The following is a 24,370-nucleotide window of genomic DNA, read 5'->3' on the forward strand; positions in this document are numbered from 1 at the left end:
ATGCCGGATAGAAAGTTTCTGGTATCCCTCAAATCGTACCAATCAAAATCCCTCAAATCGTACCAATCAAAATCGCTTGATAAATAATATTAGATTACACTCCGAAATGTCGTCTCTGAGGAAATTTTATTCGACGGCAATTTCGAAATTTTTTCGAACATTTTCGATTGGGTTCGAATCAAATAAAATTTTCCTCAAAAAAGAATATTTTAACATGATTAAAATATATTAGAATTGTCCTTTTCAACTAAATTGGAATAGAATGATAGATGTATATCTAAAAAACCTAAAGAAGAAAAAGGAGAAATGAGAAGTGCAAAAAGTGAGTTAAAAAGACTAAACTTATCGCAATAAAGAATAAATAAAAATTGCGACAAACCCCAAACGCTCGAACACAATCTGACGATTCGAAAACTTCAGGACTACACTTACAACTGCACTTTTCCGTGCAGTGCGCTAAAATAAAATAGATAGGATCTCATATCAATATACGTCTGAAAGAAAAGGTTACGATTATAAAGTGTAGCCAAAAGAATCAATTCTCCAAGCGTCTGTGGAAAGATAAATAAAAACCCTGGGCAGAGAGAGATCAAATCCGATCAGCTGACATGGACGCGTTACGACGGGCGTGCAGATTTTTTGACAAAAGAATTATAATTCCTCTGCATCCGAGTGTATCATCCAGGACGTGCCACACTTCAATAGTACAAGCGAGACAGCAACAACAACAAAAACAAGCGGTGGAAAACATCAGCGACCAATCGCGCGGTGACAGGAAACCAATCGACGAGGCGACCATCAGGAGGCTCGAGAGGCTGGCGCTGGTCGGCTTGGAGTACGAGCAGAGTAAACGGATCCTGGAGGAGGCGATAGCCTTCACCGAGCCGCTGCGAACAGCGCACATCGACGAGACGGTGAGTCCGATGTACAGCACCCTGGAGAACTATCATATTCATCTGCGGGACGACGTGGTGAGAGACAACGTTGATCGGCGCGAGATACTGAGGAACGCCGCGGTGCTGGAGGAGGAGTACTTCGTCGCACCTCTGGTGACGAAGAGATCCGAGTCCGAATGATGAGCCTGGAAGCTGTATTGAGGGCCGTCAGCCCGCATTTTCTCAATCTGTCGGAGCGGGTCTTCGCGTATGGTCCTCAGGGCAAGCTGCTGTTCAGGAACCTCGAGGAGCACTGGTTCGCTCAATGCGTCACGATGTCGCGTCACAACGTGTTCCCCTGCGATTCGATTGCGGATACGTTGCAGCTGTTGCGGAGCAATTCGATGGACGACTCGCTGCCGTTCGCGCTTGCCACGCTTGTCACGATGTCGAAGAACACGTGGAACGAGTCCCTATTGTCGACTAAGATATCAAGCCACAGGATTGCCAAGATCAACATGATCGTCGACGCGTCCGACTCGAAGAGTCTGCTGCACAAGAAGCAACGTGAGCGAAAGGTTTGGTGGCGCAAGCTGGCCCAGTACCCCTCGAGATTCGTCCTGGCTGAGTCGAGAAAAACGAGGAATCTTGATGTGACGGAGATAGAAGCACAGTTCCCCTTTGGCAATATCACTGTAGAAACAATTACTTATTATCCTGGCATACGAAAGTTATTTCCTCAGGTAAAGTTTTAATGAGATGTCTTGAAGGAGAGAGAGAGAAAATAATTGTTTAAATGAATATTTATTTACAGACTGAAAATAGTAAGGATAATGCTGCAGATGTGCATATGATTGAGCATGTAGCTTCCTTGGATTGGGGTTGTCTGGCATTACTCTGTGATAGTCACATGTTGGATCAATCAACTAGCGCGTATATTCATCCTAAGTTATCTCCGTATAAAACTACGTTCCACATAGCAAAACAAGACAATGAAACTGATGTAGAAGACTTAAATCGCTTTGTGCTATACTTAAACAATATGCTTAGGGCGAAGGGGATATCTACTATATTAACTAATACAGAACGAATCGTGGAAATGTGCCTAGTACCGTTCGTCGTATCAGTGGATAGGACTAGTCTTAAGAATGGCATTGTTTATGTAAAAAATTGCTCTACGACTCTTAAAGAAGCGATTCACATTTCCGACTTGGTAAAGTATATTACTCTACGTTCTTCTTGAATCGCCGAAATGGCACAATCCTAGGTTTTCCAATCAAAATTTACGAGACATGTATTATGTATTGTCATGTATAATTATATTTAATTATTAACTATATTTATTAATGAAAATTACACAACAATATAAACTGTAAATATTGATGAAAGTTCTCATTTTATACAATTTTTTTATCCCCAATTATCTCGTCAAATTCCTAAATTCATAAAATAAACAATTATTCTGATTCTATAATTATGTGTATGCTGCTTGAAATAAAGTACGAAAGAATAGTAGAGGCAATTTAGATCTTGTCCTGGAAAGGAAATACAGCAAGCGGCGCTACACGACAGGATGATAGATGAGGGAAGGAAGAGAATGTTTGATAAGAGGGAAGATGCTGCGAAGTGATATTCCACAATTGGCGGAAACATGCACTGTGTGTGCGTTCCACGAGCCTCCCAGGATTGCCCGGATTTATTTCGGATTGGCGATACCGAAGACAGGCAGTCAAACTTTTCTCCGATGCAAGAGGATAATACTCTTAACTGAAGCTAAGCAGGTAGTTGTAGCTTCTTGCCCTTCAGTACTTTGGTAATGTAGAGGTAGAAAAAGTCACAATACAGAACTGTCTGTACCAATCCTGCGACTATGGCGATCAAGTCGTAATGATCCTCGGCGTAGTAACGGTAGACCCAGTTGAATAGATACAAGCCTCTATAAGATCCCAATGCGAATAAATAATGACTGGTGATGCTTTCAGCTTCGCCTGTTTTCGACACCAGAAACAATTGCGGTAATATCGCCACTGATTCTAGATAAATGCTGAATGTCCACAGGACCTCTACGAAAGACAGCTCGTGATTGATCAGCAACGCTAGTACAAGCGCGGGTAAAACCAAGAATTCGATCCTACAACAAAAACATCATCTCTATGCGCACATATCATGTATATACACATAGACAAAATAACTATGATATCGATAGAAGAGTGACTTACCTGAACGTATCGTGATTGTGATCATACGTTGCTTTGAACTTGACATACATCAAGAAAACCGTGGCGAAGGACGCGACGATGAAAATTATCTTCATGAATGTATTATATGCAGATATGAATGTGGTGAACAGGTCTAGGTACCGGGTGGTGTAAACAATTGCGAAGAGAATCTGCGACTTGCCACTGATACCTGCGAAAAAGCGTCGATGATCGCAGTCAGCTGAGAGGATTATCGCGTACAATCGTAACGCATCATTTGACCAAATCACTCGCGTCTCCCTAATAAAGGAGCAACATCGCGACTCACCGGCACAACTCCGCGTCTTCCATATCTTAAGGAGAAGTATGATAATGGCCAGGAGATGCGATAGATCGCCCAGCAACCTGAATATATTCATGTCTGCGTTTGCGGGAACGGAATTTTAACGTGAAAACACGGAAGCCAGCTCGTTTAGCTCGCTTCCAAGCGGCACACAAATATGACGTGGCTCCGGCTGCGGCTGAAGCAGATGGCCGACCCACCGAGTGGCTCCTGGTGGCTCCGCGAGTTAACATCTGATGTCCAGTAAGATCGTGGAATACGCGATAGATAATCAGCGACAAGGTCAGAAATTTTTATCAAGAAATTGCGAGGGAAAACGAAAAGAACGAATATATCGTGATTGGATATGCCATGTTGTTATTTCCGGAAGGGAATAAGAATACACCAATCAAAATGATCCTAGGGACATCAGGTCGTAAGATGCGATATGCTAGGAAATAACGTGTCATCGGTAGCCAATAGCGCATTCAGCGGCCTCAACAGTTGGGCAACATTAGATTTACCGATGTAATTCCACGATTCCATGATTGGTCCATAGGTGATCGGATCTGAAAGTAGAAACCAATCACGTTCGAATGTTACTTAGCGGTTGAGTCCGCTGAAAGCGACCAATCAAGAATCGGACGAGATTCGATTGCCCACGTCGCCAATTGGCCAATTCAAAATAGAACTTTCTGATTGGTTAATCGTTGCTGGTTACCCTAGGCACAGGTCGATATGATTGGCTGTGGTCAATCGGGACGTGGCAAACGGGACGCTCCCTCAAGAGTCGGTTAGCTCATGACCGAGCGATAGAGAGGGATGACGTCTGTCTCCAACGGTAGGAAACGTTGGAGTCGCGACGCAGAACTCCGCAGAAGGCGTCCGGAGAAGCTGCTGCAAATTATTGTGGCAAAATGGCTACGTCCGATTCCAAAGCTCCTTTGCGGACAGTGAAACGCGTGCAATTTGGCATTCTTTCACCGGATGAGATAGTAAGTGGATTATACGCGACTCGTGGCACTCGTGGAAATGCGAATTTTTATGAAGGACGGACATATCTTTATCGTGACAATCCAAAATTCCCCTTCTCTGCAACCTTATGCAATGCAAATTATTATACGGTTGTCACTGTTTTTTGCAGGATTAAAGTATAAATACGAAACTGATATCATTCTGTCTGTATATTAACTATTATTTTTGAAGTATTATAACAAATATAGCATATTGAAGGATATAATAAAAGAAATTATAAAATTGTTGAAAAAATAGTGGGGAAGGAGAAGGATGTGTAAATATTGAAAATAAATTGATTCAGGCAATATGTTATTGCTACATTTATTCTACTGTCAGCTTTGTGATAGATTAACGATTGAAATAATAATAAAAGATGTATATCCTATTTATTATTGCTACATTTATTCTATTGTCAGTTTTGTGATAGATTAACGATTGAAATAATAAAAGATGTATATCTTTTAAAATAAGATAAAATTTCCTCAAACCATCCAGTACTCTATGTAAACATGCAATTTGTAATATAAATACATATATCCAAGGTGATTCCATTTGACAAAACAATTTAACTTTATACGTAATTGACTTACCTTTAAATAAAAAAATATGCAAGAAAATGAAAGAAGAAAAAGAATATTAAATTTATTATTTGCATTATGTGAAATGTATGTTGAATTGTTTAAATTATTAAAAATCACTTTTTAATAAACATTTATCAACTTATATTTAAACATCTTTTATGTGTGTAGCTATTAAAAACAAAAACATTGCAGTAAATCATCCCATACTGTGCAATCAAGTCAAATTTAGATATTTTTAGTTTAAATTTAAATGCTATCATTAAAACATTATGTTTTTGTATTGTACAGCGTCGTATGTCAGTCACAGATGGCGGCATACGATTTCCAGAAACTATGGAAGGCGGCCGCCCTAAATTGGGTGGTCTCATGGATCCTAGACAAGGCGTCATTGACAGAAATTCTAGATGTCAGACATGTGCCGGTAATATGACAGAGTGTCCTGGTCATTTTGGTCATATAGATCTCGCAAAACCAGTATTTCATGTAGGATTTATTACAAAGACTATAAAGATATTGAGATGCGTGTGTTTCTACTGTTCCAAACTACTTGTCAGTCCTGTAAGTAATTAATATAAGATATCTTTGAGTAATATATACTTTACCTTACTTTGAGTTATAAAATCTAGATATTAATTTTATTAAATTGATTTATTTCTTTCCTTAACAACATATAACTTTTGAGTTTTTTATTCGATACTTTTTTTATATAATAATAAATAATATCTAATATTTCCTGGAAAAAATCGATAATAAATAGAAATAAGATTGTCGTATCTTAAGCTACGATCTTTAAATGATAAAAAAAATCTTTGTTTTTTTTATTGATGCTACTTTCTCTTTCTTATTTGCAGCATAATCCAAAAATCAAAGAAATTGTCATGAAAACCAAGGGACAACCACGGAAACGACTTGCTTTTGTTTACGATTTATGTAAAAGCAAGAGCATTTGCGAAGGCGGAGACGAAATGGATATTAACAAAGAGAACGCGGAAAATCAACCACAAATGGATAGAAAACCTGGTCACGGTGGTTGCGGTAGATATCAGCCTAATCTCAGACGATCCGGTTTAGATGTCACCGCGGAATGGAAGCACGTAAATGAAGATTCGCAAGAAAAGAAGATGATACTCTCAGCTGAGAGAGCGTGGGAAATTTTGAAACACATCAAAGACGAAGAGTCTTTCATCTTAGGTATGGATCCGAAATTTGCTCGACCAGACTGGATGATAGTTACGGTACTACCAGTACCACCTTTATCCGTCAGACCTGCGGTTATTATGTACGGTTCCGCTAAAAATCAGGACGATCTGACGCACAAACTGGCGGATATCATTAAATCGAACAACGAGCTATTGCGAAATGAACAGTCGGGCGCAGCGGCACACGTGATCCTAGAGAACATAAAGATGCTACAATTTCACGTGGCGACACTTGTTGACAACGACATGCCTGGTATGCCTCGAGCGATGCAAAAGTCAGGCAAACCGCTCAAGGCAATTAAAGCTCGTCTGAAGGGAAAAGAGGGCAGAATTCGAGGAAACTTGATGGGCAAGCGTGTGGATTTTTCCGCACGTACCGTCATCACACCCGATCCCAACTTGCGCATCGACCAAGTTGGCGTGCCGCGCAGTATAGCGCAAAATTTGACGTTCCCCGAAATTGTAACGCCATTCAATATCGATAAGATGCAAGTGTTAGTTAGACGTGGCAATTCGCAGTATCCCGGCGCGAAGTACATAGTTCGCGACAATGGAGAAAGAATCGATCTGCGTTTTCACCCCAAATCTTCAGATTTGCACCTGCAATGTGGCTATCGAGTAGAGCGACATATCCGCGACGGTGATCTCGTTATCTTTAATCGTCAACCGACTTTGCATAAAATGTCAATGATGGGTCATCGCGTCAAAGTGCTGCCGTGGAGTACGTTCCGCATGAATCTGAGCTGCACATCGCCGTACAACGCGGATTTTGACGGTGATGAGATGAATTTGCACGTGCCACAATCGATGGAAACTCGCGCGGAGGTTGAAAACATTCATGTAACGCCGCGACAAATCATTACGCCGCAGGCGAACAAGCCAGTCATGGGTATCGTGCAGGATACCTTGACGGCAGTTAGAAAGATGACGAAGCGCGACGTGTTCATCGAGAAGGAGCAAATGATGAATCTGCTCATGTTTCTGCCTAGCTGGGATGGCAAAATGCCGCAACCGTGTATCCTGAAACCGAAACCATTGTGGACCGGCAAGCAATTGTTCTCCCTCATCATTCCGGGAAACGTTAATATGATACGAACACACAGCACACATCCCGACGAGGAAGACGATGGTCCGTACAAATGGATATCACCGGGTGATACAAAAGTAATGGTGGAACATGGGGAGCTGGTAATGGGTATCCTCTGTAAAAAGACTCTGGGTACGTCCGCCGGTTCTTTGCTTCACATCTGTATGCTTGAGCTGGGCCACGACGTATGCGGACGTTTCTACGGCAATATTCAGACCGTCATCAATAACTGGTTGTTGCTGGAGGGTCACTCGATTGGTATCGGCGATACTATTGCCGATCCGCAGACATATTTGGAGATTCAGAAGGCAATTAAAAAGGCCAAAGAGGACGTGATAGAAGTAATTCAGAAAGCACACAATATGGAATTGGAACCCACACCCGGCAACACGTTACGTCAGACTTTCGAGAATCAGGTAAACAGAATTTTAAACGACGCTCGAGACAAGACTGGAGGTTCCGCCAAGAAATCTCTAACGGAATATAACAACTTGAAGGCTATGGTAGTATCTGGCTCGAAGGGTTCCAACATCAACATTTCTCAGGTTATCGCTTGTGTAGGTCAGCAAAACGTTGAGGGTAAACGAATACCCTTCGGTTTCCGCAAACGAACGCTCCCACATTTCATCAAGGACGACTACGGACCCGAGTCTCGAGGTTTTGTCGAGAACTCGTATCTTGCCGGACTCACGCCGTCAGAATTCTATTTCCATGCTATGGGTGGTCGTGAGGGTCTTATCGATACCGCCGTGAAAACGGCCGAGACCGGTTACATCCAGCGTCGTTTGATAAAGGCTATGGAGTCGGTAATGGTGCATTACGACGGTACCGTGCGTAATTCGGTCGGTCAATTGATCCAATTGCGTTACGGAGAGGACGGTCTCTGTGGTGAGACCGTCGAGTTCCAAAATCTGCCCACCATCAAGGTGAGCAACAAAGCCTTCGAGAAGAAATTCAAATTCGATCCGACCAACGAGCGATACTTACGACGTATATTCAACGAGGACATTGTACGAGAGATGATGGGCTCTGGTGAGGTAATCTCCGAGCTAGAAAGAGAGTGGGAGCAACTGAACAAGGACCGCGCTGTGCTACGGGAGATCTTCCCAAGCGGCGAATCCAAGGTTGTATTGCCTTGCAATCTACAGAGAATGATTTGGAATGTGCAAAAAATATTCCACATCAATAAGCGAGCACCGACCGATCTTAGTCCCATGAGGGTGATTCAAGGTGTAAAGGATCTTCTGGATAAATGTATCATTGTCGCCGGGGATGACAGACTTAGCAAACAAGCAAACGAAAACGCGACGTTACTATTTCAATGCTTGGTGAGGTCTACTCTATGTACGAAATGCGTCTCTGAGGAATTCAGGCTGTCCAGCGAAGCCTTCGAGTGGCTGATTGGAGAAATTGAAACTAGATTCCAACAGGCTCAAGTATCGCCGGGTGAAATGGTGGGCGCGTTAGCGGCGCAGTCTCTCGGCGAACCTGCCACTCAGGTAATAATTAAAAATATTTTTATTATCAATATATAAAATTAAATTTAATAATTTTATTAATTATTTTTTATTGCGATGACTTTTCTAATTTTATTTAAATGTAAAATATTAGATTATGTTCAAGAATATAAAAGTTTTAATAAGATCTGCTAATTTAATTTATTTAGTAATAAAATCAATGCCACAAATCATCACAAATATTTATGAAATTATATTTATTTTTTATAAAGTTAGATTTATTTTGATTATTTTAATTTTAATCATAAAAGTTCTTTTTTATTCAATAATAGAGATATTTATTAATAATTTATAAATTTTGAAATATATATATAAATTGGTTTTATGTATACATATACTCTTTATTTTTACTTTATTTTAGAATTTTAAATTTACCAAAGTCTGATAGATCATTAAATCAGAATTAGTTTTTGATTTTATTAAATATTCTAGAAGACTTTATTCTATTCTAGAAGATTTATACTTAATAATTTTTTAGCAGAAAATGAGATAATTATTTTTTTGAGATTATTAGAATTATTTTATTTAAATTTATTGATTCATTTTTTTATTATAATTTTAATTAATGTGATATGTTCAATAATTATTGTAATACAAGTTTTATTAGCTTGTATATGCTATGATGAGTTAATATATTTATATTGGAAAATTACTTGTATTTCTAAGATGACACTGAATACCTTCCACTTCGCTGGTGTATCATCAAAAAACGTCACCCTCGGTGTGCCGAGATTGAAGGAGATCATCAACATCAGTAAAAAACCGAAAGCGCCGTCTCTCACTGTGTTCTTGACGGGCGCGGCCGCACGAGACGCCGAGAAGGCGAAAAATGTGCTCTGCCGATTGGAACACACGACGCTGAAGAAAGTGACAGCCAACACAGCGATATACTACGATCCAGATCCGCAAAACACAGTGATCGCGGAGGATCAAGAATTCGTCAATGTATACTATGAAATGCCCGACTTCGATCCTACTAAAATATCGCCATGGTTGCTGCGTATCGAATTAGACAGGAAGCGAATGACCGACAAGAAGTTGACAATGGAACAAATCGCGGAGAAAATCAATGCCGGCTTTGGTGACGATTTGAACTGCATTTTCAACGACGATAATGCTGAGAAGCTGGTGCTGCGGATCCGAATAATGAACAGCGACGACAACAAATTCCAAGATACGGAGGAAGAAACTGTGGACAAGATGGAAGATGATATGTTCCTGCGATGCATTGAGGCTAACATGCTTAGCGACATGACTTTACAGGTACATTTGTAATCAATTTGATACGCTAAATGTTATAGATTATTTAGCATCCTTGTGTTTAATCGCCATTTGATTAACTAGTTAGATAAGAAAACACAGGATTTCATAAGTATTTAATATTCCAGGGTATCGAAGCTATTGGCAAGGTTTATATGCATTTACCGCAAACGGACTCTAAGAAACGTATCGTTATTACGGAAACAGGCGAATTCAAGGCTATCGCGGAATGGCTCTTGGAAACTGACGGAACGAGTTTGATGAAAGTATTGAGTGAAAGAGATGTAGATCCGGTACGAACGTTCAGCAACGATATCTGCGAAATCTTTCAAGTTCTTGGTATCGAGGCCGTACGAAAATCGGTGGAAAAGGAGATGAATGCAGTGTTACAGTTCTATGGTCTTTATGTCAACTATCGACATCTCGCTTTACTTTGTGATGTTATGACGGCGAAGGGTCATCTTATGGCGATAACACGTCACGGAATCAATAGACAAGATACCGGCGCTCTTATGAGGTCAGTGCATTTCACATTCCGAAACTTTGAAAAATTCTTATGTGTAAAGTGTTTTTTCTTCAAGGATAGGTGAAAGATTAATAAGAAAATAATTAATTATTTCAGATGCTCCTTTGAAGAAACTGTTGACGTATTATTAGACGCCGCATCTCATGCGGAGGTAGATCCAATGCGAGGAGTATCCGAAAATATTATAATGGGACAACTTCCGCGCATTGGAACAGGTAATACGAAACATTAGTACGAAGAAGTGCAACTTTTATCATTAATCTGTATTCATCAATCCTTCTTGTATGAAAAATGTGATAAAACCCGAATCTTTTTCAATGATAAAAAGAAAAATAGTGAGATATAAAAAAATATAATATTATGCTTGTAATTGTAATGTAAATTCAAGATATAATGCCTCTATGTTAATAATTATTTACTATATTTTCCATATAATAGCGATATTATGATATTTATCGTGGTCTTATGCGTTTTATTAGGATGCTTTGACTTATTATTGGATGCTGAGAAATGCAAATCTGGCATCGAAATTCCGATGGCAGTTGGCGCAGGTATGGGAACAGCGGGAATGTTTTTCGGCAGTGTAACCGGTATATCCAATAGTATGAGTCCCCAGATGACTCCTTGGATGGGAGCTACTCCTGGTTACGGAGCATCAAGTATGTCTCCGGGTAAGTATAATTTTTATATTATTTTTAAAGACATTTTATATGTTATAAAGTGCAACATTTATTTTTAAAATATTGAATACTTAATCCCATAGATTAAGGTAAACGAAAATAATAATAAAGATTTTATTAGAAAATATATTTATAGTAAAATAAATAAAAAGAATGAGTAGAGATTTTAATATCATAAATTGCAAAAATAAATTGAATTATGAAAAATATTGAAGAAGTGAACGAATGAATAATCGACTTCAAAGTTTCTACTTATAAAGACGATATCTTTAGAAAGGAATTAGAGAAAAAAACAGAAAATTTAGATAATAATAGATAAATTAATTGTACTTGAAAAATAAGATAAAAAAGAAAAAAAAATAGAAAAAAATACGTTAGAATTATCAAGTAACAGTAAAGATAAATGAATATCTTTATTTATTTATGATATATTACGTTTATTTTCAGGAAAAATCAATATTTATTATTAATATTAATTTTATTTCTAAACAACCGAAAGTTGCGAATTTCAAAAGACAAATAAATTTTCAAGTATACATATGAAAGACAAGAAGAATTTGTCGATAATTTATCAACTTTTAAAATATATGTATCGAATAATATTAATTAATTATTTCTTTTTCATAGCCTTGAGCAGTGGTATGACGCCAGGAGGTGCTTGCTTCTCACCATCGGGCGCATCAGATGCGTCGGGATTGTCACCCGCATATTCTGCTTATTCACCGCAACCAGGAAGTCCTGGCAGTCCGGGACCGAGCATGAGTCCGTTCCCGATGTCACCAGCGGGTGCAGCTTCGCCTAGTTACTCTCCCACGTCACCAGCGTATCTGCCCACGTCTCCCAGCATGACACCATCGAGTCCGAATTACTCGCCCACAAGCCCAACATATTCACCGACTAGTCCGAACTATTCACCGACATCACCAAGTTACTCGCCGACGAGTCCGAGCTATTCTCCAACATCGCCAAGTTATTCACCGACAAGTCCAAGTTATTCACCCACTTCACCAAGTTATTCGCCGACAAGCCCGAGTTATTCGCCCACGTCGCCAAGCTATTCACCAACAAGCCCCAGTTATTCACCCACATCGCCTAGTTATTCACCGACCTCACCAAGTTACTCACCCACGAGCCCGAGCTATTCGCCTACGAGTCCAAGTTATTCACCAACGAGTCCAAGTTACTCGCCTACAAGTCCTAGCTATTCACCCACAAGTCCGAGTTACTCCCCGACTTCGCCGAGTTATTCACCTAGCTCACCTAATTACACACCTGCTTCACCTTCATATTCACCCACCTCACCGAGTTATTCACCGAGCTCGCCACAGTATTCACCAGCGAGTCCAAGTTACTCGCCCAGCAGTCCCAAGTACTCGCCAACGAGCCCGAGTTATTCACCTACCTCACCGTCGTTCGCTGGTACATCGCCGCAGTACACACCGGCGAGTCCTACATACTCGCCAACCAGTCCGACTTATTCTCCCACGAGTCCGTCATACTCGCCGAGCTCGCCACAACACACCGCGTCTGGCAGCACCCGGTATTCACCCAGCAGTCCAAATTACTCACCTAGTAGCCCGACATATTCTCCCACAAGCCCACAATATTCACCGTCAAGCACTAAGTATTCACCTACAAGTCCTACCTACACACCTACAAGTCCAAGTTATTCACCGACGAGTCCGACATATTCGCCGCCGGTACCAGGATATTCGCCTACGAGTCCTACGTACTCACCGGCATCGCCCGCTTACGAAACAGATGAATAATACTAATTATTATATTATTGTATCAATCGTTAATTATAAAAATAAAATAATTAAGAACGAAGAGGAATATCTACTGATTAAAAAAATATGGTCGATAATTTTTTGCTTGTTGATTATTATACGTGCGCAAGTTATGTATAATTCCTCGCTCTTGTTAGACAAAATTAAGATATTACGAAAGATGTGAATTATGTTGAGAATTTTAGTCTTTTTAGTTTTAGAATTATTAATTCGTGTGTTATGTGCAAGCGAATGCGTTTTAGGGACCAGAGAATTTTATAAATCAATAACTGATAAGTTAATGAGATAATGAATGGAAGCTATATTGATGCAAGAAATATGATAACATAAGAAATCAAAGATATTTAATATATGTGAATTTGCTATTTTACATTCTTTGATAGAAATACAATGTATCTAACTTCCATGATAAGCGAGCTATGCAATATTGTACACTGCGCGACAATAATCCTGTCCTACGCTCCCCTTGTCCCGCGTAAGACAGGATCATTGTCGCGCAGTATACATTCAATCGCATTTGACTTTTTACATTTAGGTATGTTTTTGATATCAATATGTCTCTAACAAATATCAAAATTCACAGTTTCGTTAAAAACGCAAAGCAAACATCTGTCAATTGAACATATATTCTTACAATTATATTATTGTATTATAGATATTAATGTTTTATATATTTCATTATGTAATATCTGATAAAACTGATAATGGTCAATTGCAGAATATCAGTTTTATTTTTCTAATATTAATATGTTCCTCGTAAGAATCCAAAGATATATAAAACAAAAAAATTAATAGAATCATTACGATTTTACAATATCTTAACATATTGATTATGTGTATTTGGAAATCCATAAAAAGAAACGCAATACGCGCATTATTAAAATGATAAACGTAAATCATTTGTCTATAAAGAGAAATCTCTTTATTAAATAAATAAAATGAAATATACGTATATAAAAAAAAATTCATTGGTATCTTTATTAGATCATATTGGCAGATTATAATTTTAAAAAATTAATAATTATTAGCAAATAAAAAAAAATTTTATTAATTCATCGCGTATAATGATAACACCATAAATGTATACAATTGTACAAATATTTGCCGCGATCAATTAATCCTTTTTAAATATATATTAGCAGATATTTTCTTTATATTCTCAACTTTGCAACATATTTTTATTTGTAATTAAAAACTAGTCAAATTTTTTTCTTCTTTCTCGCAAAATACTTCGTAATAATTTTCTAAAAGAAAAACTAATATTTTAAATGATATTTTAAATTGCAAAAAATGATATTTTAAATTGCAAATTAAAAATATTTATCACAAAGTTGAAAATATAAACAACTATTATATATATTTAAAGAGAATCGATTTATATCTCATTTTATTATTATAATTCTTGATATAATCTTAAAATTATATATTGACGATTTATTTTTACAATAAAAATTTATAAGTCACATATATAATATATTGACAGATATTGGAAGATGTTAACTAAGGCGCTCGCGAAACTTTGTGTTTTAAGTGAACTATCATTTACTTTGCAACAGCTTGCTCAACTCGAAAGTTACATATATTGTAGGTCTTCCTAGCGGCTCTCGCACCTGGTGGTAAGCCGATCCGTACTCGATTTGGCATATCGAGTTACCATAGTGTTGCGCACTGCGGCCTGGTAATTCTCATCACGATGAACGTATCGCAGTGAGAGGCTCCGCAGTATGACCCGCGAGAATATTCCGTTGTGCTATAGGGATGCGAATTCGGGATTATCGCTATTCTTCGCCACTCTGTGCATTGTCGACATTTTCGGCGTGTTCCCGATAATCGCGTTACCGCGCTCAATCGTCCAATGTGGTGAGCTACTTTTCATAAAAAAAGATTGCGTTGAAATTGTAATTAAATTCATCGAAAAAAAGACGACTACAAGATATTTTACGAGAAAGGAAAAACACATCGAGCGATTCTAGTTAAAAATTACAGATATCTATTAAGTTAAGAGTTAAATATAAAAAAATATATGCTTATAAAGAGAATAAACATTTATATAGATTGTGTATACATTTGCAGTGTTATTATACATGAAGAAATTAAATAATAAAAAATATCGAATTATATAATTATTAATTTCTATGCATATGCTAGTAAAAAAATAATAAAATTATAAAAAAAATATAAAATTATAAAATAAAATTATAAAAAAATTATAAAAAAAATAAAATTATAAAAAAAATAAAAAAATTAATAAAGAAACGCCAGCACATATTTTATTAATATTCTCTGTATCTTATATATTCTGATTATACAGATCGATAGATTGCTACAATTTTTATATGTAAAAAATATTGTAAAATTTCAACAATGTATATGTTAATAAAAAATGTATGATGTATATTAGGACTGTATGGAATTCCTCTGGTGCTCATTGTCTTCAGTTTGCAAATTTATACGGCTATTCTTCTGGGAAAATCATGGATCATCGCGAGTACTTTGGATCCACAAATTTCACGAAAAAATCGGTATTTCTAAAATTGTGAAATACGTTTAAAATATGTCTAATGAACATCACAAATTTTAGATTTTTCAGACATTCTCTAACGAGAATACATTACAAAATGTAGATATCACATCTCGATAAAATTACAGCTACCCTCTCGCAGCTGTGACGGAATTGACAATGGGACCACGCGCACGATCCATCGTCACTCTGCTTTTAGATTTGACAGTTTTCGGTTGTGGAATTCCGAATTTGCTAGTTGGTAGGTAAATAGTAAATATCTTGCATTACGCTAACAGAAGAAGCAAAATTTTTTTGTCTCGTTTTAAAATTTATTTTGCGCCATTTACATCATCTTCAGTATATCCTTTATGCTTTATGCAGAATAAAAATAGCATTTTTTTTAGTATCATGCTTCTTTTAATAATGTATATATCCTGTTAGTATAAAATATATAATCACGTATATATCCTGTTAATATAAAATATATGTTTTATTAAACGCAATTTGCCCTTCAGCTTCGCAAAATCTGCATCTATTCGGTTTCAAAATATCAGGACAGCATTTCGATCTCTCTTTCTGTTATTGGCTGCTAATAGTCGGTGTTTTACTTTGCCCATTGATGTGGCTGGGCAGTCCACGAGACATGAAGTGAGATAAACTTTTTCCTATATCATAATAATTATTGTAAATAATACTATTTTTAAATCATTTTATAGATGGGTGGCAACGTGCTCCAGTATTACGGTTATTTTAACAGCAATATTAATTTGGTGGAGTATTATAACTGACGATCGAACATCATCTTTTGCACCAGTAGTCACTTCACCGACGTGGGATAAATTTATTTCCGGGTATACGCACGTTCTGTCTTAAATATAATTATATAAAATAATGCGTATTTAGATTATATAAATGTCTACTTTTGTTTTCGCATGAAATTGAATTCAATTGATTAATTTAAAAAAATTAACAATTCAAATGAACTTTCAGATACGGCATGCTGGCCTTTCAATTCGACGTGCATCCAACATTAATGACGATACAAGTTGATATGCGTCAGCCGCGAGACATCGATAGAGCCATATTTTTCTCTTTCTTAAGTAAAAGATGAAAAAAGAGAATATTATTTTTTCGAATTTTATCTTTGTAATTATTAAGAAAATCGTATATGGGGAAAGAAAATATTATTTTTCTCAAAGATATTTACTTTTTCAATATAATTTGACATATCGAATCACTATTCAAGACTATTGATTTTCCAATATCTAAATAATTTTTCTTACCCACAGTATACATCCAATTTTCGCAAAATCTGTCTGCTATTCTTTTTTACATTAACTCTTTCTTTTCAGCAAGCGCATCTTTATTCGCCGTTACCGTTTGCCTTGCTATCTGGAAGTACGGTAGTAATACAACGGCCAATATTCTCGAAGTTGTGCCATCAGGATCAGTTGCCGACATCGCTGTTCTCCTAGCTGCTCTTCAATTATGTTTCTCCAGCGTAATCGGTTACTCGGCGCTCTTCCAGCATCTGGAAGATCACTGGAATGTGCGGAGAAGTAATAGACAAGATTAATTTGTATTGAAGAATGAATTAATAATTTACAATTAATTAATTGATTGAATAATTCCAACATTGTATTCTTGTAGCGTTTGGATGGAAACGATGCGTCATGAGATCAGCGGTGGTTTTACTTAGTGTAGCCGTGGGTGAATCGGTATCACGATTCGATATCGTTATGACTCTCATCGGTGGATCATTAACTGGATCGTTGGTCTTCGTGTTACCTCCTCTCATATACAGCCGAATCTTGATTTTAAAAGACAGGTCGACTCAAACATTAACCAGCGAAGAAAAGATTTATTTGGGTTCTCGCAAAAGGCTTGACAACGAAGAGCAATGCTCGACGGATTCCAGAGCTCATTCGCGTTCGATTTATTACGGTTTCCTGAGTGCCACTAATAATCCTCGCAGGTACGTATAAAGTTGCAGACAGAACTATATTTAAATTAAAAAATTAAAATTAAAAACAAAAATAAATGCATATTTATTTAGATATAGTTTTAATATATAATTTGAAAAAAATTCATTTTTCTAAACTCTCTTTTAAATTCATACATATGTAATTCATACTTCAATATTTTGATATTAAATTTTTAACAACAGCTACACGTATCTCTATTTTGATGACTTGGACGACGAAATGAATTCATGCTCGAGCGAATGTGTCGATTGCTACGAACACAAAGGAAAGAAAAAAGATACTATTCCGATGATGACTACTCATCGAGAGGATCAGCCGCTTCTCATTGATGCAGCGGAGCCAACTACAAGTCGAACTACAAAATCTACAAATGATCTGCAACAAGAGATTGCGGAAACGACTCCGAAGAAGAAAAAGTTATGGGTTCTCGAGAGGGTGATTAATTATCTCGGCTGTTTTATAGTGACGATTGGCATAGCAATCACATTATCTTCCACATACGTCAATATCTGGAATACCATACGTTACGTGCGTTTCACGCCGCCATGTATTATCAATGCCACCGCAAATTAAGTTTCTGTATCATAATTTAATTTTACTACATATGCAATTAGTAATATACCCGTATATTTTTAAAGATTCATTACAATTTATCAAAAAATTATTGTACTTAAAGAAGAAATTTTCCTATTAAAAGAAAATTTTATTTTACTTAACGATTGTATGAGAGAATATACATCATTCTTCTCACTTTTCTAATGAAAAAAAAACAATCAAAATATTCATTTATCCCCCAAATCATCAAACTCATCTTGGCAATCATTATGCTCTCTAAGTTTTCTAAATTATATATAATGTGGCAAAATATTCATATTAATTAATATTATTTCTATTAGTTAAACATATAAATTATAATATACATAACATATGCACATACATTTTTATATTCTGCAAGCAGTTATGTACATAAGCTTTTGAACATTAAGTTTACTTAATGTGTTGAACATTAGTATACTTACTAATATGTTGCGCTGTGCAATTTAACATAGATGGTAACTTTTTATTGATATGCACCCTATTTGAAAATATTGCAGGTGGCATATTGTTTGTACTCAATGGCTCCTAAAAAGCAAAACACATTTGATAATACAAGTTGTCATATATATACATATATGTATACTATATTATAAGACATATTATTAAACATACATCAAATTTAAGATTAAAATTTAAGATTAAAATAAAGAAAATATTCTACTCACTCTTTGAAATACAGATGAATATAATTGATAAGTAATTTTATTTTGTAATGCCTCTTTATGACTTGTGAGGCATTTTTCATTTTTCACTGTCAGATTTTTTTTTATTACTGTCTCTAAAACAAAATATTAAAAAGACCATTTCTCTCATTGCAACTTTATAATTCTGCTCTTACATTTTAATCGAGATATAAACCTGTTAGTAGTAGTCATATTTTTTAGTTTAGCTATCATAATCTCTGATGAAATTTTGTTTACAGCAATTGAAATTCGTTAACTTTGATCTTTCTTCTTTCCTCATAATTGGAAAGTTCCTTTTTCAAAGTGGAAATTCTTTCTTTTAATTCATTCAATTTTATCAGAACCTGCTTACATTCTTTCTCTTGATGCAAACGTTCCTGTTCTGAGATAAAGCATATAAAAATGAGCAAAAGTAAAAACAATCAAATAAAATAACATATCTTGTTTCTTCTGTTGCTTTCTTTTTTCATAATATAAAATTTCAACTTGGATTCATTTCTAGTAACATTTTTCTAATTTTCTGACAAACTTATCTGATATTATTTAAGTGCAAATTATTTGTTTTATTTCGACAATTTTTCCACACATCTTTTTTTCTTTTTTGTAACAGATATTTCTTTCTTATGAGTGAGTAATTTCTCATTCTGCGAATGTATTATTGTAGAAACGTGTAAACATCGAAAAAACATTCTAGTCGACTCTAGAAAGATTCTTTTTGTAATATTCGTAAAAAAATGGGAAGACGTCCAAAAGATATAAACAAATCATTCAAAAAAATTTACAGATAGAACCTCGTTTTTAGCTTTTATTTATAAAAGATCTGTTCGGAGAAATCTCACAAAAGTTTATACATGCGCAAATGTCATTTATCATATGATCGATATTAGCGTTTCAATATTCACTGCCACTTTGATGTTGCTTAGAGTGCTTCTTTTAAAAATCTTTATCAATTATATATATGATGATATAAGATCGCAAAATTCTGCAGTAAAAAATAATATATTGCAATTTTAAAACCATTAATCGATTAATTATAACATACACAGATACATGTTTTTTAGAAATTAGCACATTTTTTTATTAATTTGCAATTTTATTTCTAAATTCAAAAAGATTATCTCCTCTGAAAAAGAAATTATCAATTTGCATAAACTGTAGAATTAAATTTTTAGTCTTCTGAATCTCAGAAGCTCTGTGTGATAAGGACCTCGAATCATGTTGCGAATTATTATCGCTCTCTGTTTAATTATGTAACACGGCGATAAAAATGGAGAGATAAAGTACTCATTACATATATTCATCATATATACATTCAGCATATGAAAAAGAATTGGTGAACTAAAGAAGTTTCCATGATGAGGTCTGGACAATGGATGGAAAGACAAGTAGACAGGTCTGTAAGCACGTGTATACACAATAAGGCGTTCTTTATTTCTATAAACCTTCCGCTTATCTAGCAACGTATAGAAATACTCGGTACTTATTAGTACTGTATCTAGAAGATTGTGTGCCGGATTAATGCGTAGGTAGATAGGTATAAATATAACAAATTCCACTCTTCGCAGCGCTCGCTAATTTCATACTCGTCTCATCTCAATGCGCGAATATTCAATACCCTCGACGCGGGAGTTCGTAGAAAAAAAAAAACAAAGAGAAAAAAGAAACTTCTTCTCAAAAGCTTCTCCTCGGAAAAGGACTGTTTCTTTACGCGTCCCCGCCACCGTCGTCACCACCGGCCGTCAATGACTTGCCGTGCTGCTTATCACGCTTGGCGTTGTGATAGAGGTAGGAGTGTACACGCAGACTATTACTGTTCTTATATTTATTGCCACAAAGCTTACACGTGAGACTTTCAAGCGGACCATGTATATAACGGACATGGAGTTTAAGATTCTCCTTGCGCGTGAAGTGACGTAGGCACCACGGGCACGCGTACATGCGTATTACCTTGCCGCGCTCCATGCGCAGCGTAGGACCCAGCTCCGAGACGACGCGCAACGTCGTCTCCAATGGCAGACTGCTGCCTGGGATACCCTTGACGGTACGTCGACCTTTGCTGCTGGCATTCGTCGTGTCGTATGCGAAATCGCCTCGAAACGTCGTCACGTTGTTGAAATCTGTTGAAAATTAAAGAATGTAAGAAGATGCTGCGCAGCCTTTGCTCGATGAAGCTATTGAAAGATATAGAAAATGCGAGAAACCATGTATGTTTTTGATAGTATGTGTATATATATATGTGTGTGTGTGTGTGTGTAAATGTACGAAGAGAAATGGGAAGAAAGAGCGACAAAAGAATTATCGTGTATATAAGCAGTGTGCACGATAAAATGCGACTCTTTTGAGACACTGAAAAAATGCAATATGAATGAGATACCTTTGCGTAAATTAAAAGTTGATAAAATATCGATAAAAAGAAAGTCGATGACAATTTGTACTTTTATTCCCCATTCAAGAAATTGATTCAAAACGATAACGTGTTTATTTTATGTGCACACAATATTATGTTAAATGTAATAGTAAAAAAGTGAAACATCTTTTGATAAGAAATCAATTTGCAAGCAATGAAATATAAAACTAATTATACGCATTATTTTTCCATCCAAGAAATGGATTAAAAAAATGGATCTTAATTAATTTTCTTCTCAAACATGCAGCTGAATAAGTTAAAATTGTGAATAAGCGAATAATGCGGTAAAGATGTAAAACGTACCGAACGGCTGATTTTGTGAATTCTGATTGTAGGGAATTAACTGCATGTCTGGCGCATAATCTGTAAGATAACATTGCTTTCTCTAAACATTCATGGCTAATGAGATGCCTGGTGAATGCGGAATATATAGAATTCGTGATACAACGCTTGCTCGGATTTGAAACACCCATTCGCGTGAACATGCAAAACATGATATTGCATTGATCGTAGAAACTATGTAGATTGATTTTAACCCCCGGCGTTGCAATTTAACGAGCAAATCAATTTATATCACATTTCAATGTACAATGAAAAGATATAAACACATCATCACAAATATTTCTTGTTAGATGGTTAGAAATTTGTAAGGAGAGATTATCACTTGTTGGAGGAATGATAATAAAATCTGAGAGCCGTCGATATTGGCTGGATACCGGGGGTTAATTAAAAAATATGTATAAAAGTGCTTAAGGAACTTGCATCACAATCAAACACGTGATAATGATTTCCAATAACAAAGTATACATCCATCTGTGGCAACATTTGAGAGCATCAAACCTTTGAGGCGCCGGTACCGCTGGTACAGCAAACTTTTCTCTTTGTCGAAGGGCGTTTCAGCTCCGGACGCTCGCTGACGTTTTGACGACGTCATCTACCGATAGCGTCGTCTTTAAAGTACGAGATGTCGACAGAACGAGGAGAAGGGGGATCACTACCTTGTTTCTGTTGCGCATTTTCCTCGGAGTCTCCATGGAGTATTTTCTCTGTCGTATATGATTTGTATCTGGCTTCCGTGTCCGTATCCATCCTATAATCCAATGGTTCGGGTTTCGCTTCCTGAGGCTGATTCACGTCAGACGTGCAATCCAACGGCGACTCTTCCATTCTGCTCGGTACGCCCGTGATTTTGCATGTTTCACTGAATGTTGTCAATGTGTCCGGGAGATTATAGTCGCCTTCCATACAATTATACTGATGGCAAGTGACATTTGACGTCTGTTCTGTGAATTGTCTAGTTCCTCCTGTCGAATTTTCTGTTGTAGTATTCTGCCTCGTTGCCGTCGATTGCTCCTTCTCTGTGATGTGATGTGTTAGTCTACTGATAGCAGAAACATTTGTTTCGTCTGTGCTACCGAGATCACTTTTGTCCTTTTCCACATCAAAGAAACGATCCTCAAAGTCTTCAACATTTCTTTCCAGAGTATCTTCGAGTTTCTACAATGCAATCAATTTCATGAAAACATGAGCATGTTTTCAATGTTTTGATAGAATTTACACAAAATGCTTGAAAAAAAAGATGTCTTCTCATCTTTATTTTTAAGCTACTATTTTTTATAAGATAATCTGTATTTTCAAAATAATTTCAACCACATAATAACACATACTTCATCCGATTCTGTAGTCAATCCTTTTATTTGGAGGGTCTCTGCAACCTTAAGAAAGCTGGCAATATCTTCTTGCTTTATATTAACTTCTCCTTGATACATAAAATGTAGCATAGCTGACAAGTCTCGGTAATTGACATCTTTCAGTATGACAATAGGATGTTTGCAAGAATTTACCTGTATATACAAAACATCAATAAGAAGCTACGATGACATGTCAAGATATTACAACTGTTGCTATCAAATCAGTACCTTGAAGAGATCTCTAAAATATGTACTACAAACTGACAATATCAATTTGTGTGCTCGTAAGATTTGGCCTTCAGCTGCTAGTGTAACATCTACAAGTTGCTCATCTGTCAACAAAGTGTACAAGCCTGAGGATAGGTTTCTCGGAAAGCTGTTCCAAACCAAGGAGAACTGTTCATCAGACATTGTTTCTATATAAAAAAGATTTGATATAATTAGAAGTTGGAGACATTAGACTTACAAATATAATTGTTGATTATTATAATTAACTAGGCAGATACCATTTTAATTTAATTCTTACGTTAATAATATAGCCATCATCGTTACATAAATATAAATTTTAAATCACGGTTAAATTATAATGCTAAATATTCCACATAAATATATATGTTAAATTCCAGTCCATTCTTTAATATAAAATGTTTTTTAACAGATAACTATTTTTTTATTTTGAATAGTTTGACAAAGAATATTGTTGTTACCGGCCAAACTAATACTTATTTACCTTCTATTTTGCGAAATTTTCGAAAGTGCGTCGAATCAAAGAAATTAACTTTTAACGATCAGTTTCGTTGTATCGCGACGACGAGGGGTTCCGTAACACGATCTCAGGATCCGTCAAACTCTCTTTGTATCGCAATCAGGATAAAATGATTCTTGCTCGTTGATTAGCATAAAATGTCGGAACGTCGTTCGCATTCTCTCGCGAATGGCATCAGCGAGGTGCAAAGTCGTCGACAGCGGCTTCACGTATATGCGACAGATCTGAGTCACTTTGTTATTTGCGAAATTACAAAACCCCAGTGCGCCATAAATCATGCGATCTCTGGCGCGCCCTGAGATGGCGGCGCGCGATCCCGTGCAATGGCGTCGCTACTTTTTAATACCTCGATACAAAATAAAATACAAGACTATATATATATACATATATAACAGATTATCGTAATAATAGAAAGACCATTCTTTTATATATTACTTATAATAGAAGGATCATTTCTTTTTTTATCAGCATCAATAATAGAAAGATAATTTTTCTCACATTCAATAATAGATTATTTTTTTTACTTTTTATATTTTTTAATTTTTATTATTTATTATTTTTTAATATTTAATAAAATATATAAAAAATAATCTTCCTATTATACATAACATAAAAAAATAATCCTATTATTGCAACAAATCATTTGTTTATTTATATTGAATTAAAAAATTACTAGAAAATCTTCA

At 36.2% G+C, this 24,370-nt stretch overlaps 6 protein-coding genes and 1 long non-coding RNA gene across 9 annotated transcripts; 4 read left to right on the top strand and 3 right to left on the bottom strand.

The window, feature by feature from the left end:
- The first annotated feature begins 202 nt into the window (after positions 1 to 202).
- On the top strand, positions 203 to 1,124 carry LOC105250717 (glutamyl-tRNA(Gln) amidotransferase subunit C, mitochondrial). The gene has a single exon (XM_011256961.3). It carries the CDS (start codon positions 609 to 611, stop codon positions 1,074 to 1,076), a length of 468 nt encoding a protein of 155 aa, XP_011255263.1. The 5' UTR covers positions 203 to 608; the 3' UTR covers positions 1,077 to 1,124.
- On the top strand, positions 1,035 to 2,162 carry LOC105250719 (DNA polymerase subunit gamma-2, mitochondrial). Its single transcript, XM_011256962.3, has 2 exons — positions 1,035 to 1,618; positions 1,690 to 2,162. The coding sequence occupies exons 1-2, from the start codon at positions 1,073 to 1,075 to the stop codon at positions 2,116 to 2,118; spliced, it is 975 nt and encodes a 324-aa protein (XP_011255264.1). The 5' UTR covers positions 1,035 to 1,072; the 3' UTR covers positions 2,119 to 2,162.
- Positions 2,163 to 2,277: 115 nt separating this feature from the next.
- LOC105250716 (ER lumen protein-retaining receptor) lies at positions 2,278 to 3,654 on the bottom strand. The gene is made up of 3 exons (XM_011256960.3): positions 3,402 to 3,654; positions 3,095 to 3,284; positions 2,278 to 3,006 (listed from the first exon to the last, which is right to left on the bottom strand). Exons 1-3 carry the CDS (start codon positions 3,490 to 3,492, stop codon positions 2,649 to 2,651), a joined length of 639 nt encoding a protein of 212 aa, XP_011255262.1. The 5' UTR covers positions 3,493 to 3,654; the 3' UTR covers positions 2,278 to 2,648.
- A 658-nt stretch (positions 3,655 to 4,312) lies between these two features.
- LOC105250715 (DNA-directed RNA polymerase II subunit RPB1) lies at positions 4,313 to 13,693 on the top strand. Its single transcript, XM_011256959.3, has 8 exons — positions 4,313 to 4,390; positions 5,282 to 5,551; positions 5,845 to 8,778; positions 9,463 to 10,059; positions 10,185 to 10,573; positions 10,679 to 10,797; positions 11,062 to 11,253; positions 11,890 to 13,693. Exons 1-8 carry the CDS (start codon positions 4,313 to 4,315, stop codon positions 13,029 to 13,031), a joined length of 5,721 nt encoding a protein of 1,906 aa, XP_011255261.1. The 3' UTR covers positions 13,032 to 13,693.
- A 755-nt stretch (positions 13,694 to 14,448) lies between these two features.
- LOC105250713 (amino acid transporter AVT1B) lies at positions 14,449 to 18,207 on the top strand. Its single transcript, XM_025408787.1, has 9 exons — positions 14,449 to 14,912; positions 15,454 to 15,574; positions 15,702 to 15,814; positions 16,071 to 16,203; positions 16,272 to 16,406; positions 16,546 to 16,655; positions 16,908 to 17,114; positions 17,206 to 17,530; positions 17,723 to 18,207. The coding sequence occupies exons 1-9, from the start codon at positions 14,777 to 14,779 to the stop codon at positions 18,111 to 18,113; spliced, it is 1,671 nt and encodes a 556-aa protein (XP_025264572.1). The 5' UTR covers positions 14,449 to 14,776; the 3' UTR covers positions 18,114 to 18,207.
- On the bottom strand, positions 16,743 to 19,241 carry LOC112637973. The gene is made up of 4 exons (XR_003122849.1): positions 18,803 to 19,241; positions 18,560 to 18,662; positions 17,191 to 17,554; positions 16,743 to 17,097 (listed from the first exon to the last, which is right to left on the bottom strand). It is a non-coding gene; the product is annotated as an uncharacterized LOC112637973 (long non-coding RNA).
- A 969-nt stretch (positions 19,242 to 20,210) lies between these two features.
- Positions 20,211 to 23,960, bottom strand: LOC105250710 (modifier of mdg4). 3 transcript variants are annotated; one of them, XM_025408812.1, is made up of 6 exons: positions 23,649 to 23,958; positions 23,147 to 23,334; positions 22,895 to 23,098; positions 22,226 to 22,724; positions 21,531 to 21,590; positions 20,212 to 20,937 (listed from the first exon to the last, which is right to left on the bottom strand). In XM_025408812.1, exons 2-6 carry the CDS (start codon positions 23,327 to 23,329, stop codon positions 20,525 to 20,527), a joined length of 1,359 nt encoding a protein of 452 aa, XP_025264597.1. In that variant the 5' UTR covers positions 23,330 to 23,334; positions 23,649 to 23,958; the 3' UTR covers positions 20,212 to 20,524. The 3 variants fall into 3 exon arrangements, with proteins under 3 accessions (XP_025264598.1, XP_025264597.1, XP_011255254.1); XM_011256952.3 differs by having other exon boundaries at positions 20,214 to 20,937; positions 22,895 to 23,071; positions 23,649 to 23,955; XM_025408813.1 differs by lacking the exon at positions 21,531 to 21,590 and having other exon boundaries at positions 20,211 to 20,937; positions 23,649 to 23,960.
- Positions 23,961 to 24,370: the final 410 nt, after the last annotated feature.

This window comes from Camponotus floridanus, unplaced genomic scaffold (genome assembly GCF_003227725.1).
Source record: "Camponotus floridanus strain SB8 unplaced genomic scaffold, Cflo_v7.5 scaffold23, whole genome shotgun sequence".
NCBI lineage: Eukaryota > Metazoa > Arthropoda > Insecta > Hymenoptera > Formicidae > Camponotus > Camponotus floridanus.

Coding starts and splice junctions, on each gene's coding strand:
- LOC105250710 (XM_025408812.1), bottom strand. CDS start 23,329: ATGTCTGATGAACAGTTCTCCTTGGTTTGGAACAGCTTTCCGAGAAAC. Junction 22,725..22,894: donor TGACTACAGAATCGGATGAA/GTATGTGTTATT, acceptor ATTGCATTGTAG/AAACTCGAAGATACTCTGGA. Junction 20,938..21,530: donor TTCACAAAATCAGCCGTTCG/GTACGTTTTACA, acceptor AATTTTCAACAG/ATTTCAACAACGTGACGACG.
- LOC105250719 (XM_011256962.3), top strand. CDS start 1,073: ATGATGAGCCTGGAAGCTGTATTGAGGGCCGTCAGCCCGCATTTTCTC. Junction 1,619..1,689: donor TACGAAAGTTATTTCCTCAG/GTAAAGTTTTAA, acceptor ATTTATTTACAG/ACTGAAAATAGTAAGGATAA.
- LOC105250713 (XM_025408787.1), top strand. CDS start 14,777: ATGACCCGCGAGAATATTCCGTTGTGCTATAGGGATGCGAATTCGGGA. Junction 15,575..15,701: donor CAAATTTCACGAAAAAATCG/GTATTTCTAAAA, acceptor ATAAAATTACAG/CTACCCTCTCGCAGCTGTGA. Junction 16,656..16,907: donor CATATTTTTCTCTTTCTTAA/GTAAAAGATGAA, acceptor CTTTCTTTTCAG/CAAGCGCATCTTTATTCGCC.
- LOC105250717 (XM_011256961.3), top strand. CDS start 609: ATGGACGCGTTACGACGGGCGTGCAGATTTTTTGACAAAAGAATTATA.
- LOC105250715 (XM_011256959.3), top strand. CDS start 4,313: ATGGCTACGTCCGATTCCAAAGCTCCTTTGCGGACAGTGAAACGCGTG. Junction 10,060..10,184: donor TTAGCGACATGACTTTACAG/GTACATTTGTAA, acceptor TTAATATTCCAG/GGTATCGAAGCTATTGGCAA. Junction 11,254..11,889: donor AGCATCAAGTATGTCTCCGG/GTAAGTATAATT, acceptor TCTTTTTCATAG/CCTTGAGCAGTGGTATGACG.
- LOC105250716 (XM_011256960.3), bottom strand. CDS start 3,492: ATGAATATATTCAGGTTGCTGGGCGATCTATCGCATCTCCTGGCCATT. Junction 3,285..3,401: donor GAAGACGCGGAGTTGTGCCG/GTGAGTCGCGAT, acceptor GCTTTTTCGCAG/GTATCAGTGGCAAGTCGCAG. Junction 3,007..3,094: donor CACAATCACGATACGTTCAG/GTAAGTCACTCT, acceptor TTTTTGTTGTAG/GATCGAATTCTTGGTTTTAC.